Below are 19,535 nucleotides of genomic sequence, written 5' to 3' on the forward strand. Positions count from 1 at the left end.
TAGTTTGAATTTCTCTAGCTTCAGCTTCCAACCAGAGACCTCGAGGTGCCGACTTCTGTTATTTTTTTCAGCTTGTCAAATACTTTATTACAGTAACAATAATGTTGAGCACTTCTATAGCATTTTCCATCAAAGAACTTAGCAGATGAATCACCGCAGCGCCAGCTCAGGATAGGCAAGTACCATACTAAACTGAGGAAGGAGTGAGCATGAAAGTCAATCTGGAATGTAGTAATATCCAAGCTCCCCAAAACAACTCAAGATCTGAAAATCTGTTTCAGAAATAAAGATCTAAATACTTCATATCCAAACTACCCAAACAATAAGAGGTAACTGAGAATAAGAGAATGTATCTGTGACTGCTGTTGCAAGTGGTTGTGGGTATATGCAGAATAATTTACATTTTCTATCTTGTGTATTTCTACGTAAGTTGAATGTATATTAGGGCTGTCAAGTGATTAAAAAAACTAATTGCAGCACTGTTAATAATAGAATACCATTTATTTAAATATTTTTGGCAGTTTTCTACATTTTCAAATATATTGATTTCAATTACTACACAGAATACAAAGTGTGCAGTCCTCACTTTATATTTATTTTTGATTACAAGTGTTTGCCCTGTAAACAACAAAAGAAATAGTATATTTCAATTCACCTAATACAAGTACTGTAGTGCAATCTCTGTATCATGAAAGTTGAATTTACAAATGTAGAATTATGTACAAAAAATAACTGCATTCAAAAATAGAATGTAAAACTTCAGAACCTACAACTCAGTCCTATTTCAGCCAATCACTCAGACAAACAAGTTTGGTTACAATTTGCAGGAGATAATGCTGCCCACTTCTTGCTTACAGTGTCACCTGAAAGTGAGAACAGGCATTCACATGGAACTGTTGTAGTCGGCATTGCAAGATATTTACATGCCAGATGCGCTAAAGATTCATATGTCCCTTCATGTTTCAACCACCATTCCAGAGGACATGCGTCCAGGCTGATGATGGGTTCTGCTAGATAATGATCCAAAGCAGAGCGGACCGATACATGTTCATTATCATCTGAGTCAGATGCCACCAGCAAAAGGTTGATTTTCTTTTTTTGTGGTTCGGGTTCTGTAGTTTCTGCATCAAAGTGTTGCTCTTTTAAGAAACCTGAAAGCATTCTCCACACCTCATCCCTCTCAAATTTTGGAAGGCACTTCAGATTCTTAAACCTTGGGTCGAGTGCTGTATTTATCCGTAGAAATCTCACATTGGTACCTCCTCTGTGTTTTGTCAAATCTGCAGTGAAAGTGTTCTTAAAACCAACAATATGCTGGGTTATCATCCGAGACTGCTATAACATGAAATATATGGCAGAATGCGGGTAAAACACTGAGCAGAAGACATACAATTCTCCCCCAAGGAGTTCAGTCACAAATTTAATTAACACATTATTTTTTTAATGAGCGTCATCAGCATGGAAGCATGTCCTCTGGAATGGTGGCCAAAGCATGAAGAGGCATACGAATGTTTAACATATCTGGCACATAAATACCTTGCAATGCTGGCTATAAAAGTGCCATGTGAATGCCTGTCTCACTTTCTGGGGATACTGTATATAAGAAGCAGGCAGCAGTATCTCTCTTAAATATAAACAAACTTGTTTGTCTTAGCAATTGGCTGAACAAGAAGTAGAACTGAGTGGACTTGGAGGCGTTAAAGTTTTACATTGTTTTGTTTTTGAGTGCAGTTATGTAACAAAAAAAAATCTACATTTGTAAGTTACACTTTCACAATAAAGAGATTGCACTACAGTACTTTTATGAGGTGAACTGAAAAATACTATTTCTTTTGCTTATCATTTTTACAGTGCAAATATATGTGTAAAAAAATAATAATATAAAGTGAGCACTGTACACTTTGTATTCTGTGTTGTAATAGAAATCAATATATTTGAAAATGTAGAAAAAAATCCAAAAATATTGAATAAATGTCAACTGGTGTTCTATTGTTTAACAGTGTAATTAATCGTGATTAATTTTTTTAATTGCAGTTAATATATTGAGTTAATTGTGTGAGTTAACTCTGATTAATTGACAACCCTGATGTATATATACACAGAATCTTACCCACCCACCCCTACATTGTATAGTCATACACATTACACAGTTTATATGAATACTCCACCCTTTTATTACTCTCCCTAAAACTAAATACAGTTGCCAAATTGATCACTGGTGTAACTCTATTAATGTACTAAAAATCTGGCCTATCATATGTTCTTGAGAATTTTTCTTAGGTTCAGGGCTGTGAACTTTCTGTTCCTTGTTGATGTTTTTTTAAATCCCAAGAAGTGTTCAACCTTTTTACTGAATTTTAATTGTCAATCCACTTCCTCAGGTGTCAAGAGATATCAGTTTAAAATGTCACTTCTATCCCTACTACTATTATAACACCAGAGATTTCTATAACTGGCAGATAAGAAAAAATTTCCTCCATTTTTGCAGTTTGTTTACTTTGTCCATTTGACAGCACTTTCTGTATAGTTACTTTCGCAATTTGCCATGAATAGTAAATTGATTTTCCTCTTTTGGTGTGGGTTTTTCCAAACAGCAAGAGAAAAATATTTTTAAAAACAGGGAACTCTGATTATAAAACACCTAAAATTGCCATGTGCACTGCCCAAAAGAGCTTTTAATTGTTCTGGTTCTTTCTCATTGAAAAGACTTCAAGTTCAAGGTGTCCCTTTAAGATGAAATCCACGTAGCTGAATAAGCAGTCAATTTACCAAAAAGACTGATGAGAACTCAGCATAAAGGACATTCTAATGTCCAGCGTGGGGGGAAGAGGGGGGGGAATCCAGAGTCCTGAAGGCAAGAAAAATGTTTGACAAAGTGTAGACTCAGGCAACAAAGAAACTCCTCTTTATCGAAACATTTTACAACACTTTATGCTGCTTACACACATTGACTTAACCCTTGTATACAATTACTTTATTACACAGAGAGAAAACACTCGCAGAGCCCTGTGTAGCCATACATCACCCATCTTTCCAGTGTGTTCCTAGAGATCAGACCCCAGCTCTGCTATGAAATAGCTTAGAACTGGAAGACTATTCTTGGTATTAACATATAAATGAGCAAACTAAGGTCCATCATCTTGTAATCAGCACCACACAGTTGGAATCCTGTGACCAAAGAGAGCCCCACTGAAATCAGTGGGACTCTGGACAGACATGTGCCTGCTAGTTTGGATCCACTCACAAGATGGAAGTGTAAACCTCCCACTTTACTTCAGAATTCTTGTATCCATTGCAGCATCCTTTCCAGACTCAAAAGTAGTGGAGAGTGGAACTCAATGGTATTGGTTTTAAAACTCAACAGCATGCCATATCAACGTGTCCAGGTAAAAGTGAAGCTGACTATATATTGCATCCACACTCAGGAATAGACTTCAGTGTATCAATGCTAATTTACATCGTCTGAGGATCTGGCCCTTGAAATCTGAAACCAGGGAAATCTTTGCGGGTGGGCTTGGAAAGCACAGGCAACATTCCTCATGATATTTGTAAGGAAGAGAGAAAACACTTCAGTTTGCAGTTTCACAGCTTCATTTGCCCTTTTATCTTGGTATTTGATGCAATTTGTGTTTGTTTTTTTTAAATCAAAACAAGAAATTGGAAGACTCAAAAGACATGCAGCCTTTCAAATTAGATCACCTCTTCACATTCAGACCCATAATTAAGTGACCACAAATCATTCCCATCTGGTCATATGGCAGTTCAGCAGCACATGCTAAGTGATCTTGGTGGGGATTTTTGGTATTAACCCTAAAGGAAAAACAGGAATACATAAAAAAGACTTTTCTATGGATTGCCTCTTTATTCAGAATGACTGGAATACGACATTCCTTCCAGTACAAAGCATCCAATCTTGCTGTTGGTCATCTCTAGAGAACCAAAACACAACAGTGCTAAAGGCTGCTTTTGACACCAAGCACAGAGTATTATTCATCAGAGCAAGTGATTATTTTTGAGTTCATAGTAGATAGGAGACCTAATCTCAAAAACCACCATCACAAGTGGAACCCTTGCTGAGAGTCTGATCAATAAAGCCAAGGATTGAGTACAATAACTTACCATCTGGCTTCTAGTGTTTCCCATCCAGAACAGGTTTAAGACACTTTGGGCCAGTTTCAGATCTAATTTATACTGGTATAAATCCAGAGAAACTATCAGAGTCAAAGGAGTTCCTCCAGCTTTGCACTGCTGTTTGTGAGATCATAATCTGGCCAACTGATGTGAGGAAATTTGCACTATTGGTGCCAGCACTGAACCAATTCTATGGAGAAAAGACTTCAGTCCCAAGTGCAGTTAATGCAACATCCTTCAGAAGTACCAATTCCACTTTAAAAATGAAAAGAAGACACTGCTGTAGTTGTAACAATGTGTCTTCTCTCCGATTTATAGGGGCTCGACCCTGTTAAAGTCCAGGAGAGTTCAATGCAAGTAGGATCATGCACTGGATGCACACAGCTCCCACGGAGATTAATAGGAGTTACGCATGTGCATGAATTTCTTGCAGACTAGACCCAGTAATGCTGTCAAACACTGTACTTGTCAAAAAAATGAGAACGTATTACCAGAACTTGTTCAGACAATGCTGCCAACTCTACAGCTGCAGGGTGTTCTTGGTGTCCTGCTCAGACAGATTCAAGTACTAGTGTGATGTTTGATAGCTGTGTTATAGCAATGCACACTGTGTTGTATGCGCCATTTCACTGTGACAAAACTCTGTCATAATAATAACTTGAGTCCATTTTAAAGAGCTCTCCCTTTTATCATTTCCTGGGCTGGAGTATATTGCAGGCTTCTCCTCTTCTGGTTTAACATTAAACCTTTACCAACAACTCCCTCAATTCCCCTCAAAACCACATACACATCTGTATTAGACACATTACTTATGGCCTATCATCACATATTCTACAAGTTTGGGATAGGTTAGAGGTGAATGATGTTACTCAAGAAGTTTTGCCCATCCAATCCAACGAATTTGCAAGCAGATCATGATTTGCTTCAGCTGGGCCTGCATATTGCAACATATGTGTAACTATGCACTAACATCTAGAATTATATATATTTCCTTTGTCCCTGCTGAGGTCTCATGAGTTATAAACTTTTAAAACAATCCTGTTTCTCACTCTATTTTTCCTAGCACATCTGACAAAAGTGACTAGACAAGTAATAATTAGGCTATGTATTGTATGTCAGAAATGGTATAGAAATCAATTAGTGTGTGTGAGAAATTGTTTCCACTTGAAAAAGCCATGGTATGTTTTTCTGTTACAACATTATAAACATCTCTACATTTTAAGTATTGTTCAAACTAACTGTTTAATCCACAGTGCTCCTGAGAGGCTGATAGGATGCCTATTGTACAGATGGGGAACTGAAGCATAGAGAGATTAACCCATGATTTGCCCAAGGCTACCTAGTGAGTCAGCAGCAGAACCAGGATTAAAACTCAGGCTCTCCAGACTCTCAGAACTCTAGACCATGCTGCTTTTTTCATTTTATTACACAGTATTCATTCACACTCAGGGTCCATGCAGAGTTGTTGAAATCATCCATGTCACATTGTGTAATCATCAACTTTACAAAGAGCTCTGTGCAGAGTTTTAGGGCACACCCATAGAATATTCTACTGGAAAGAATTTCTTTTTAAATATTGAGTGAATACATTACTTATAAAAGCAAAGAGCCAAACATACTTGCAAACACTATTCGAACTTCACCATAAAGCTCAGTTAATGCCCATCTGCCCTGACTTTCATTATCTGACATTCCACTCTTGAGCATCTTGAACTGAGACAATCAAGCATGTCAGTATCTCGCCCTGGAAACAAACTCATACCATAATGTGTTTCTGCCCACAAACTTTGTTTCACACACTCACACCCTGGACACAACTGTTTCCCTGTGATATTAGTAATCTTACCCAAATGGGTAAGGACCAACTCCCTCAGACACAGAATCACATCCTATGCATCTTACTTCACTTAATAGACAATACAGTATGTCCAGTCTGTGTTTTAAAGGAGATAATTAGACTCTTAGTCTTAGCTTTTCACAATGGGCCCTGTTAAGTAGCCTCTCACTTCTTTATTTACTTGGACACAAAGAATACTTTCAATAGTATGTCTGGGGACTGGATGTTAGTTTTCCCCGCTCTTTCTTAGCCCTCACCAATCAGACCTCAAACTCACCTGGCACATGACAAACAAATGTAGGGTGATCAGACGTCCCAATATTTGGGGCTTTGCCTTATATAGGCAACTATAGCCCAGCCCATCCCCTGGGGGGGAAAGTGTCCCAATTTTTCACACTTGCTATCTGGTCACCCCAAACAAAACCCATAATGAAATTATACTATAGCAACTACTTTAAAATTTGCAGTTTTGCAGCCATCCTAGTCAGTCCCTCCAGCATGGGGGATAACTTGAAATCTGCTCACACTGGATTTTTTACTGCAGGGGGTGAGGGGTCTCTCTCTAATGGAGGTTTTCAGGCTTGCAAAGTCCATAAGGCAAACAAGAGTTATCCTGCACACAGACGAGATTTGGAACCGATCCAACAATCTAGTGCAGGATGCATGAGATACAGAGACCAAAACAAAAGCCCATCAAAGAGCAGAGCCCAGTTTATTTATAAATTAACTAAATGATTGTTTTCCCCCTCCTAGATCCCACAACTCACTTCCCAACTAACACCAATAGGAGACCGCCCACCACCCCAAAAACCTATTCTCCCATGCCAAAGTGCTCAAAATTGGACAATAATTTGGGGTGAACAAATCCAGACACGCAGGGCTTAGTTTTCAGAGAGAAGCACCCTCAACTCCAAGGGAAGTCAGTGAAAGAGGTGGATGCGCGGCACTTCTGCAAATCATACCCAAGCATCTCAAGCTGGGCACCAAAGAGCTGAGACAACGAGCCCCCCCCCCCCCCCCGAAATAAGAGCACTCCTGAAACTTGAGCCCTGGCGTTTACAGCCTCAGCCGAGCAACCTTTCAGTTTCACCTTTCAAGCTAAGTTCGTAACCTCCCCCGCTCCATGTTTACCATAGACAGAGCAATACCTCTCCCCTCAACAACCACCACCTTCATAGCTAGCTCCGACAAAAGTGCATAACAAAAGATCAACTTTGCTGCAGCCTCTGCTGATTAGCAAATGCAGGCTGCGTTTTAGGCAAGGGGGAGCTTGAGTATATCAGAAGTTTAAGATGTATGTTTCTTAAACCGCTCCACGCACAATACTTCTCCAGGGTTGACTAGCCAGAGCTGGAAACTGCAGCCTTGTTTATTCACACAGGAAGAAAAAGCCCTGTTAAGTATACGTGGTGTACATGGCAAGAGTTAGTGATGACTGCATAGCATATGACTAAAATGAAGCCCCAAATGTAATAAACAGAGACAAACGCATAGGGGCACATATTTAAATGCGCCCTGTGTAGCCATTAGAGCCACACTGCTCTACCGATCCTTTCTAGAAGGCTGTACACAGTTCTGTGCTGCTGAGTCAGCCACCTCTCCCGTTATCGCACAAGATTACAATTAGACCTTGCATCAGTACCCAGGGAAAGTGATTAGAAAGTCTCAGAGCTTTATATGTGATTGATTACATTAGCACTTCTATAATTAGCTGGTGTTTATTCATCACCTCACCCCTGCGCGCATGGACTATCTAAATCCCCAATGATGTACCATATTTAAATGCACCTCTCGCTTTCCTTCCTCCGAAGTGTGACACAATATTTCTAGTTAGGCTCAAGAGGGAAGAAAAAACAAACAGCAATAATTTAGCTATACAGGATTGTAGAGTAAATTGCAAATCAACTACAAGTTTGAACTGCCTCATCTGCATTCAAATTAATATATTTCTGTTATTGTATATACTTATGATCGTAGATTTGATTTTTCTGTAATAGTTTATTTAGTGTCAGGGTTAAAGTTCCTTGCTTGGTTTCAGGTATTCTTAGATATAATTTTGGATATTACTTAACCAGACACTGATATTATTCTTTGATCTGTATTTTTCTTTTCTCCACATTAATACATTACTTGAACTCAATTTCATACATAAGCACCTGGAGTAAATAAAATTCTAAACTTACCACATGTGCTACACTTCTAAAGCCAGCATTTATGAGCATCAGTTTCCAGCGTTCCTCAATAGTCTCTGGAACTGGTGTGTAAACATAATATGCTACCAGAACAGACGCCAAAAGAAGGCACAGGGATTTAGTTCCCATGTTTTACTATCCACTTCTTTCAAGACTGATCAGAGTACACGTTCTCTCTGACTCTTAACAGTTGCAAATCAGCACACGCTGATAGGGCAAAGTTAATCTGTCGTTATTTTTGGATCACGCCCAGTAGGTGAATTCTCATCTGATCACCCTGAACAGAGGTCGTTCTGCTACACAGAGGGGAAACGTGTGTTTAAGCGGAAAGCATTCAGCTCCAATATTTAAATGTAAGGATTAAACATCAAAGTAAATACATGGATATCACGCAGGGGCTTTTCTAACAAGAACCACAGCTCTGAAAGAATGGAGAGGAAAATGCAGTTACAAAAATAAATACGGAGTGCAGCATATGAATTAAGAGCTGCAGCAAAAAAGCCCCTGGAAGGTCCACCTGTCTGCTAAGTTTGTTCTTCATCACTATGCAGGGAACTTGAAATAAATGCAAATGCTTGTCCCACTTGTAGAGATATAGAATTTACTGGTTTCAGAGTGGTAGCGTGTTAGTCTGTATCAGCAGAAAGAACAAGGAGTACTTGTGGCACCTTAGAGACTAACAAATTTATTTGAGCATAAGCTTTCGTGGGCTAAAACCCACTTCATCAGATGCATGCAGTGGAAAATACAGTAGGAAGATATATGTACACAGAGAAAATGAAAAAATGGGGGTTGCCATAGCAACTCTCAACAAGACCAATCCATTAAGGTGGGCTATTATCAGCAGGAGGGGGGGGGGAAACTTTTGTAGTGATGATCAGGATGGCCCATTTCCAACAGTTGACAAGAATGTGTGAGTAACAGTAGGGGAAAAATTAGCATGGGGAAATAGTATTTAGTTAGTGTAAGGACTCATCCACTCCCAGTCTTTATTCAAGCCTAATTTAATGGTGTCCAGTTTGCAGATTAATTCCAGTTCTGCTATTTCTTGTTTGAATCTGTTTTTGAAGTTTTTTTGTTGAATAATTGCAACTTTTAAGTCTGTAATTAAGTGTCCAGGGAGGTTGATGTGTTCTCCAACTGGTTTTTGAATGTTATAATTCTTGACATCTGATTTGTGTCCATTTATTCTTTTTGTAGAGACTGTCTGGTTTGACCAATGTACATGGCAGAGGGGCATGCCTCCCTGGACACTCAACTACAGACCTAAAAGTCACAATTATTCAACAAAAAAACTTCAAAAACAGACTCCAATAAGAAACAGCAGAACTGGAATTAATCTGTAAACGGGACACCATTAAATTAGGCTTGAATAAAGACTGGGAGTGGATGAGTCCTTACACAAACTAAAAACTATTTCCCCCCTACTGTTACTCACACCTTCTTGTTAACTGTTTGAAATGGGCCATCCTGATTATCACTACAAAAGTTTTTTTTTCTCCTGCTGATAATAGCCCACCTTAATCGATTGGTCTCATGAAGAGTTGGTATGGCAACCCCATTTTTTTCATGTTCTCTCTGTGTGTGTCTATATATATACGTATCTTCCAACTGTATTTTCCACTGCATGCATCTGATGAAGTGGGCTTTAGCCCACAAAAGCTTATGCTCAAATAGAATTTACCGTAACAGATCAAACCATGCATCCTTCTAGTCTAGTATCCCTTTCTGACAGTGGTCAATACCTTAGACTCCAAGGAAGGTGATGCCCTCATCTCTCTTACCCCTCCCCCAACAACAACAACAACAACAACAAAGCAGCAAGCCAACTGTGCAGTAATTTACTTGGCAGAAATAAAATCCTTCCTGGCTCATGCAGACAATCAATTTAGTCCTTGACATGATTAGATTTAATTGCCTCGATTATTTTAGTTTGAAAGTTGCATGGCTACAGATATTACTTATAAAAATAGTCAGCTACTTTAAATATCCATGATATTCAATTTAGTAGATTCTTGTTGCAATGAACACATGTGGACACTATTGGGAAATATAAACTTTTGTCTGCTCAAGATCAAAACAGCTCTGAAATGAAAATGTGTGTTCCAAATGAAACCCCTTCCATGAAAATCACCTCTGTGCAGAGGAACAGCATGGGATTCTACATACCACTTAGCACTTTTGAAATCAGAGCTCAGATCTAAGTCAGGAGTGAGTATAGGATTGACAACCAGGTTTACTAGCAGGAAGCTAAAGAAGCTTGCAGGCCAGCTGCATCATCTCTCCACAGGGGAAGACAATCTGTAGAGCTACAGTGATAGATCCACAACTGGATTCACCACTCAGCATCCTGCCATGGAATCATAGAAGATTAGGGTTAGAAGAGACCTCAGGAAGTCATCTAGTCCAACCCTTTCCTAATATCCAACCTAGACCTCCCCCAATGCAACTTGAAACCACTGGTCCTTGTTCTGTCATCTGCCACCACTGAGAACAGCCAAGCTCCATCCTTTTTGAAACACCACTTCTGGTAGTTGAAGGCTGCTATCAAATCCCCCCTCACTCTTCTCTTCTGCAGACTAAACAAGCCCAGGTCCCTTGCCTCGCCTCGTAAGTCATGTGCCCCAGCCCCCTGATCATTTTTGTTGACCTCTGCTGGACTCTCCCCACTTTGCCCACATCCTTTCTGTGGTGGGGGGGCCAAAACTGGATGCAATACTCCAGATGTGGCCTCACCAGTGCCAAATAGAAGAGAATAATCACTTCCCTCGATCTGCTGGCAACGTTCCTACTAATGCAGCCCAATATGCCATTAGCCTTCTTGGCAAAAAGGGCACACTGCTGACTCATCCCCAGGTCCTTCTCTGCAGAACTGCTGCTTAGCCAGTTGTTGTGTAGGGGAAAATGTGTAGGGGTGGAAGAAGAGCAGAAGTTGTTCTTTACACAAATGGGATGTCGCTCTTAAGATAGCTCTAAACAGCTTTTACTTCTGTTCCAGTCCTGGGCAAAATAAAGTACAGAATGTCACACATTCGTTTTAAGTTAAATTAACTCTTAAATCTCAAAGCAGTGTGTGTTCAGGTCATATAGTTAGATTTTTTTTTTTATCTGAGCCAGTTGCATGAGACCTTGTACATTCTGTAACTATTAATTTGTAGTATCCTGGATATCTATATCTGTATGGTCCAAGGGTTGTGTTTGAATCTGTTGATAGATACCACCTCATTATCTGCAGCTAATTATATTGAGTACAGATTACTTTGCTTCAGTGGATGGATATTTATTTTTCCATTTCTTCACAGAACTATTTTGCCATGGTCAGTTCCCGAGTTAACCACATCCTACGTATCTACCATATTTCTGTTAAGATGGAATGATCAACTAAGGGGGATGCAGTTTTGTGACTCCCATGTGGGCCTCGGAATTAAAGCATCTCTCCCCAAATTTCTGGATATCTTCACAACTACATAAACATAAGAAAGAAACATATTGCAAGAAGCCAGCTGACTCATTACCCGGCATTGTTTAACTCCCTCCTCATCCACCTCCATAAACCCAGAGTACAAGAAAGTGAAGTATAGCCTAGCTCAGGCAAAGGAAAAATACTGAGGCTGTGTAAGGGCAGAGGAGGCAGGCTAGAGGCAGGAGCCTGGTAGCTGACTGTGGACAGAAAGGCTGGTTGTAGGCAGCTAGGAAGGCCAAGAGCTGGGCAGAGACACACCTTGTTGCTATCAGGGGGCATCAGACTGCAGGCAGGCAGGACAGTATATAGAGATTACCAGACGACACAATTATCTTTATACCCCTCTACTGGAATGCCCCTAGAGGCTGGTTAGGAGCTGTTATTTTGGTCTTCATTGTATTGTAACAAAATCACTGCACTTAGGGCATTTGTAGATTTTACTTCAGGCAGTCCTAGTAAAGGAATCCTCTTATTTGAGGCATATGGATGTTTATGCATGGCTTTGTATGGCTGCATGCGTGAAGTTTAATGCAAATTATTTAATGAGATATTTGCATACTCACAAATATTGTATTTTTTTTAAAACAGTGTTGAAACTTCTGGACACCATTTGGCACATACATTAGAGTTGTGAAATCATGATACATACAAGGTATCTATCATGAGAAAGAGGTGAAGCAATGCCAAAATAAACATATCTTAACACGTAGACTTATCCCATATACTCATCATTCACTGTGTTATTCTTGAATGTCTTTTGTACCTGCATTTCACTTGCTTATATCCTTCTAACATCTGCCCTCATCATTCCCACCTTCACGTTGTACAGTTTCTCATTGTTTTATTCTTTCTATTCGTTCAGGAAGAGTAGAGAATTTAAGTTTGTTTGCATTAGAAAATAATAAAAGTTTGTGAGTCATTCAGTGTGACCTCTGTTGTACCTTCTGCATTTTTACAACATGCTTTCACTGATGCCACTCTGGAAGAGGAGGAAAGAAAATGCTGCACACTGGTATTTGGATTAAAAGTCAAGGTTGCAACTTTTATTGAGATAAAATTACTCAAGCTGCACTGTTGCCCAGCATCCAGAATTCCCTTCTGTAGAAACTATTTACTCCACCACGTACCCTTGATTCTAAAGGCAGAAAACATCCAAGCTACAACTCCCAAACCAAATCAGTGGTGAGGAACAGGTTTTCTCAAGGAATAGAGTTGTGCCTGATGGTGACATACTCCACCATTCCTCCATGCCTTTTATCCATTGACCTTGGGACTTCTGTTCCCAAATATGTTAAGAATTGTGGAAAAGGAATCCATGCCTTGTCATCCTCTGCTGTAAGGGCTTCCTGCCACAGGAACATCAGCAAACTGCTGGATCCGTACTTTCCAAATCCTGCCAGGTAACCCAAATGGGAAACAAACTTCTGGAAGAAAATATATTGGCGGGGCTGTCCAATGAATGACCATCATCCATCCTAAATTGTAGGTGATTGTACAACATGTAACTCACAACATAGATCTAAGGAGCTACGACTGTCATCTCACTTAGATTTATCTTCACTTCTCTATCATCATTGCAAGAATAAGTTGGGCAGCAGCAGGATTGCACCCGATACCTGGTGCTTTCAACAGTTAGAGGTTTCTCTTATGTTGAATCATCATATTAACTTGTGCTCCCCACTAACTTATCCCGCTCTGATGAATAATTAAACAGATGGCAGACCCAAACTTTCAAGGGGAAACAATGTTGTGAGCTAGTCCTACAGTATACCCCACAACAGCTTAACCAAATCTATGTAGCATCCAGTGCTTACTGGGATCTTTGGCCTTCATTTTCCCAGTTGGGTCTCAAGTAAAGCTGATCCTTTGGTTACAGACCCAAACTCTGGAAGAGGAAATGGGAATATCCAAACCAACCTAGTAGCATGGGAAGGGTCCATATGAGCCAGTATCGGGATCTGCCTCTGTCCCCTGGATACCAACCCTCCTCTCAGGGGGCCCTGGAAAAGCAACCTCCTCCTTTTGAAGAAAGAAAAAAAGTTTATGGTGGGAGACAAGATGGCAGCCAGGTACAAGTCACCGGCACCAATCCATGAGTTGCAACAAAGTTGGTCCCTGGGGAGGGGAGAGATTCTTATTAACAAGGGGATGCTAAGAGCACGTGGTTGTCTTCTCCAGAGCTATATAAATGTTCTTAATTGGGCCCTACTTATTCAGAGTTTTTTCAGTGCTATCCTGTAAGTTTTAGGATTTTATCTACTCCTACCTCTGATATCTCTCTCCTAATCAGAGTTTTCAAGCAGAGTTTTCAAATTGAGGGCCCAGTAACGATACCCTCATTATTAGAATCTGACCCCCAGTGAGTATTGTCCTACCTCATATTTTACCCTGGAATTCATTAGGCTATGGGGGGCATATCTCAGTGCTCATGTTGCACTCCCAGTCAGTACCTGACCCAAGCCGGGGAAGCTAATGATCCAACCATCGGACTATAGTGAGGCCGAGTGGCCTCCCTCCAAGCGGGAGAGCGAGGGTCCACTACACTCCCCTTGGTGGGTAGAGCCTATTCTTCCCCACCCCTCTCACCGGAAGTGCTGGGGCAGGGCCAGAACTATAAGAGGAAGGCCCTGCAGCCCAGTTGGGGTGGAATCACCAGAGGAGAGAGACGCTCCTGACATACTCAGGAGGGGAACCTACACCCGGCTGTCTCGTAGCTGCAGAAGTGGGAGACCCCGACGAGGAGTGGCCTGGACTACTGGCCGCAGCGTACCCCAAGGAGCCCTGGAAGCAAGAGGTACCAAACCCTGGGGAGGCAGAAAGTGGCCCAGGGGCAGCCACGGAGCAACCGGCTGAGGAGCCAGGTATGGCCCAGTCAGCGTGTTGCGGCTGGATCCCCGCCTACACAGGGGCAGTCAATCCTGCCTCTGCCAGGCCCCTGAGCTGGGACGTGGTGGAGTAGGGTGGGCCTGTGTCCCCCTGCCACCCCACGTCGGGGTGGCCAACCCCCTACACTGTGCAGGGAAGCTCCTGCTCTGAAGGAGCCTCCCTTACCAGCTCCTTATAAACTGTTGATTTGCTGGCTGCCTGAGCCCCGCCCAGGCTGAAGCCAGCCCCCGTAGCCAGTGTTTAATTGCTGGCAGCCTGAGCCTCCTCAAGCCCAGGCCCACACCAGCTCCATAGACTGTGATTGCCTTGCTGGCGGCCAGAGCCCCGCCCCAGCTGAAGCCAGCCCCCTGTAACCAGTGTTTAATTGCTGGCAGCTTGAGCCTCCCCAAGCCCAGGCTAAAGTCTGGCCATGAAGGTCTGGCGCCCAGCTCTATTGTGGGGCTGGGAACTAGAGGGCCTAGGGGGCCTTGCTCCACCTTGGGTGGAGACAAGGGCCCTAGACTGTTCAGACTGGCCAGACAAGCCCAAAGACAACCTGAATGAGTGGCCTCCTTCCGAGTGGGAGAGCGAAGGTCCACTGCATGGACCAAATACAGTGATGGAATCCTGGTCACGTATCACTAGAGGCACGTTGTATAGACACTAAGAAGAATATAAGGCTCTTTCCTGAGACATGCCAGCACTGTGCTTGGCGCAGCTCTAGAAGTGGGGTACAAAGATGGTACGCCAGCTCTGTGGACAGTTACACCTGCTACTTTGTGCCACTAGAGTAGAGGAGGATTGGGGCTATTATTTTGTGTCACAGATTGTACCACTAGGGCACCCCCCTGAAAGTGAGGGGGGGTGCCTCTCTCATCACCAACATCCCTCGTAGGCTGTAAGTGACGCTGTAATGAGTGTTTGGAGTGCAGAATATAGCCTCCAAGCTGTAAGTCTCAGGGAGGCAGCTCTCCTCCTTCAAGGCATGACCACAAGTTAACATGGAAAAGAGGCATACAAAAGAATTCTGCAGCCGACAACAGTCTGGGCTAACTGTTCTCTGAGGCAACAGGTAAACAGTGTCTGTGAAGGGGGCTAGGTTCCTAATCCCCTGAGTGTGAGAGGCCGGGGCTGAGCCTTCTGAGATCTACTTCAGAAAAGATAGTCCCTTCACCTCTGCAGAAGGTCAAGGCTCTTCAGGTGCTTTCCAAAGAAGCAACCCCATCTCTGTGGGGCTAAGGAGCTCTGTTCTCTACCTCCACTCCCTTCCGTGTGCCACCCTCCACAGGGGCTGGATCCTCCCTTTAAGGAGATGCCCTCTTAGGTGCAACAGGCCTTACAGGTGAATCTGACAGGTGGGGCTGATTGTGCCCAGTTGAGTTCCTTAACCCATTCCAGACCAAGGTGGGAACCTGCCCCACCAATTTTACTATGCTCATGTGTATCCATCATCCTATTTCTTCAAGTTATTCTGAATTTCATTCTCCGCTTCCTTTGTATTAACAGCTCTCCTGCAGTGTTATGACATTGACTGCTTTCTTCATCTTACAGCACAGTCACTCTTACAGGTCACTAATGCATGAACTTAACAAAATTGTTTGTCACATTGACCCCAGCAGCACTCCATTAGTCATCGTGCTTACTCCATGCCAAATTGCTTTCATTAAAAAATACCTTTCGCTCCTTAATATATTGTTTCTGCTCAGCTAGTTCCTCATTACATAAGTAGAGATCTTGCAGCTTGGTCTTTTATACATATAGTGGCGTACACCGGTCATGTATACATAAGACCTATTGAAATGTTGTTAATCTATACAGTACTATCTGAAATACTGTAGACCTTCCCAATATACCATGGATAAAAATTGTGGTATCTCAGGTATCACTATGAGTGAACTATCAGCCCAAGCATACTATATTCCCATCTTCTCTCATGAACCCCTTTAATTTCCTCTGAACAGTCTTCAATGACTAAACACACTAGTCCTTGTGTGTCCATATGTACCATTCCTAATAAAATCAAAACTAGCATGAAAATATCTAATTTCCTAGGCATCTCAAAATTATACTGTAGTCAGGTTTTTTTCCTCTGAAACCAGAGTTATACCATATATTTGAGTTAAGGCCAAATCTAAGCTGGATGTAACCAGGTCCAATTAAGTTAATGAGTGGAACCTGCTTACTGCAGGCCTGCTTTGGAATCTAGCTTTTAAAGGGGCCTTAAAATTTTCTGTCTTGAAGTAGTATTACAGTTTACAAACTGTATTTGGTGTTGAATACACAGAACGTCCAGAATTGTCAATAAAGTACTAACAAATGAGTTCAAAAGAAATTTCAATTTGACAACAGAGCACAACAGTACTCAGATTTACCTATCTGCTATGCTACACATCTAGAGACAACTTAATTTAAAAGCAGTCTTTGTTTTATTACATCAATCATCTGGTGACCATTTCACACAAGTGACAGATCACGTAGATTTGTTGCTGGGAAAGAAGCTTGCGCACTTCATACAATCCATCTAAATTGAGTTTCCTTAGCAAAGCCATAGATAGCCAGTAAATGGTACATTTATCAAAAGGCTGCCCTCATCCTATTAAATTCTTTTAGGCACAGATTGCACTGGATTTTTTCTGAATTATTGTGAGCCCAGAATAATAGTGGTGATGAGGATATTGAGCGTAAAAAAAACGTATACCACCAAGCTGGCCACTGAAATGCAAAAATATAACTTGACATGAAGCATATCCAAAGATTTGTTGATTTTGCTCTTTCCTGAGAGAAGTCCCTCAGCTAGTTACATATTATTATTAAGTGTTATAAACAGAAGATTAATTTAACCTGCCAGTTCCACACTGTTGTGGGTCTTCTGGGAGATCAAATACACTGGGAATCAGGGTGTTTAGTAAAGAGAGGGAGGGAGGAATTGGAGAAATACTTTGAGTCAAGGAATTAGGAAATAACAGTAATGGAAGCAGATAGAAAAGCCTCAAGCACTGTGAATTTTATATTAACTGAAACTTAACCTGCCTCCCTATGATAAACAAGAACAAAATCTTAACTAATGCAACACCAATCTTACAAGATCCCCTTACTGCATCACAAAATAAATCAAGCATATTAATATTTTAGTTAGGTCTTGTTTAAATGGTTTTAATAGAACAGGAAGGTAGCATTAAAACTAGATAATAGAATTGTGAGCCTGAGACTATTGTGGCATGGTCTTGGGCAAATCACTAGAGCTTTTTGTGTGTCTGATTCCTCTCCCCCACACCACTACCAGGATTATAATGCTTACTTACCTGTTATTCAATATCTTTAGTAGTGATCTTGAAGAAAATATAAAATTATTAGTAAAATTTGAAGATACAAAAAAAAATCAGTGGAATAGTAAAAGAAGGTCAGGGCAGGTCAGTTAAACAGAGTGAAATGGATCACTTGATAACATGGGCTCATTTGAGCATCATGAATTTTAATACAGCCAAATGCAAGAAAGAACAAATACATGTTTGAACAACAATACATGTAAGAATGATTGTAAATAGTAACAAGGTGAGACACAATATCCTGCAATGCAGCTATTGAAAAGAAGTTAGGCATCATGGTAGATCAGCAATTGATCATGAGCTCCTAGTGTGGTGCTGTACCTAAGAGGGTGAACAAAATCCTTGGATACATAAACAGGGGAATATCATGTAGGGAAGTTGTGTCACTTCTGTTTATGGCATTAGTGAGACCATTATGGGAATACTGTATCCAGTTCTGGTGCCCAAACCTGAAAGTCCTATAGAAGAACCAGATATTATTATTATAAAGGATGTCGAAAAATTGGAAATGATTCAGAGAAGAGCTACAAGAATGATTTGAGGTCTGACAAATATGCATAAGAAGCTCAGTCTAATTAGTTTATCCAAGAGAAATTTAAAAGATGATCATGGTCTGCATATGTAAGGGTGAGGTTACTAACATTAGACAGCTCTTTCATATACAGTATACCCTCACTATAATGCCCTTCATAATAACAAACCTTCGGATATAATGAACCTGATTCCTGGATCCCATCTCTCAAACCCCCCCCACCCCCATGGCAGGTCTCTTTTTCTATAACAACCCCCTGGCTTGGATCCCGAGGGGGTTTGTTATCGCAAGGGTGTTCTGTATAGCAGAAAAAGGCATAACAACGTGCGATGGTTGAAAGTTGAAGCTAGAAAATTCAGACTAGAAATAAGATATTTTTAATTAATAGTAATTAAATCAGCATTGTTCCAATTGTAATTAACCATTTGACCAACTTGCCTAGAAATGAAGTGGATTCTCCATAACTTACTGAGTCAAGACTGAATATCTTTCTAAAAGAGATATCACAATAGTTTAAACATAAATTCAGAGCTTGCTGCAAAAACTGGATGAGGTTCTTTGGCATGTGTTATGCAGGTCGTCAGACTGGATGAACGTAATGGTTCCTTCTGGGTGTAAAAAAATCTATGAATCTGCTTACACCAGAGGGGTAATGTTAAATTAGTTGAAAATTAGCTGTAAAGTGTGTTAAAAGTTGAGTGTTTCATTACTGCATAAGGATAATACACATAATAGATTACATTCAAATGGCATTTAATTATTGATTACAAAGTGGAATGGGAATTATTTTACAGCAGCAGATTTAATATTTGCAGATGTTTTTCTGGCAGCAGCAAAAGTCCTCAAGCAATTTGTCTTGAGAATGATACAAAGGACTATGGATTTATAAGGAGAAAGGTAACTAGCTGTGACAGACTGTACCATTATTTTCATCAGTTTTCCAAAATTTATCACTTTTGTAAACGTATGCCTTGTGGGATATCATTTGAAAACTCATAATTCACTGATCATTATTGTCCTGGTAAAGTATGTATGGCAACATTGTATGTAAAGTTATGACCAGTGCTTAATTTGTAATGAAAAGGTGCTGGGACTCAAGCAATTGTTTTAGCTTCATAACGGACATAGCAAGCCCAGAGATGCTGGGCTATGAACTGCCAAGCCTAGAGGTGCCAGAGCACAAATTAAG

The 19,535-nt window shown here is 40.9% G+C and overlaps 1 protein-coding gene across 6 annotated transcripts in view; it reads right to left on the minus strand.

Moving 5' to 3' along the window:
- The window catches only part of LOC311525804 (arylacetamide deacetylase-like), a 149,319-nt gene that overhangs the window by 24,784 nt on the left and 105,000 nt on the right, over positions 1–19,535 (minus strand). The window contains exon 1 of one of the 6 annotated variants that reach the window (XM_084638182.1): positions 8,152–8,342. The exons of the other annotated variants lie outside the window; for them this stretch is intronic. Coding sequence (XP_084494308.1) covers positions 8,152–8,289 — 138 coding nt within the window. The 5' untranslated portion in view covers positions 8,290–8,342. Of the gene's footprint in view, positions 1–8,151; positions 8,343–19,535 lie in introns of those variants that run through there. 6 annotated transcript variants of the gene reach the window in all.

The sequence above is a fragment of the Lepidochelys olivacea genome (genome assembly GCF_965140295.1).
Source record: "Lepidochelys olivacea isolate rLepOli2 genome assembly, chromosome: 9".
Lineage (NCBI taxonomy): Eukaryota > Metazoa > Chordata > Testudines > Cheloniidae > Lepidochelys > Lepidochelys olivacea.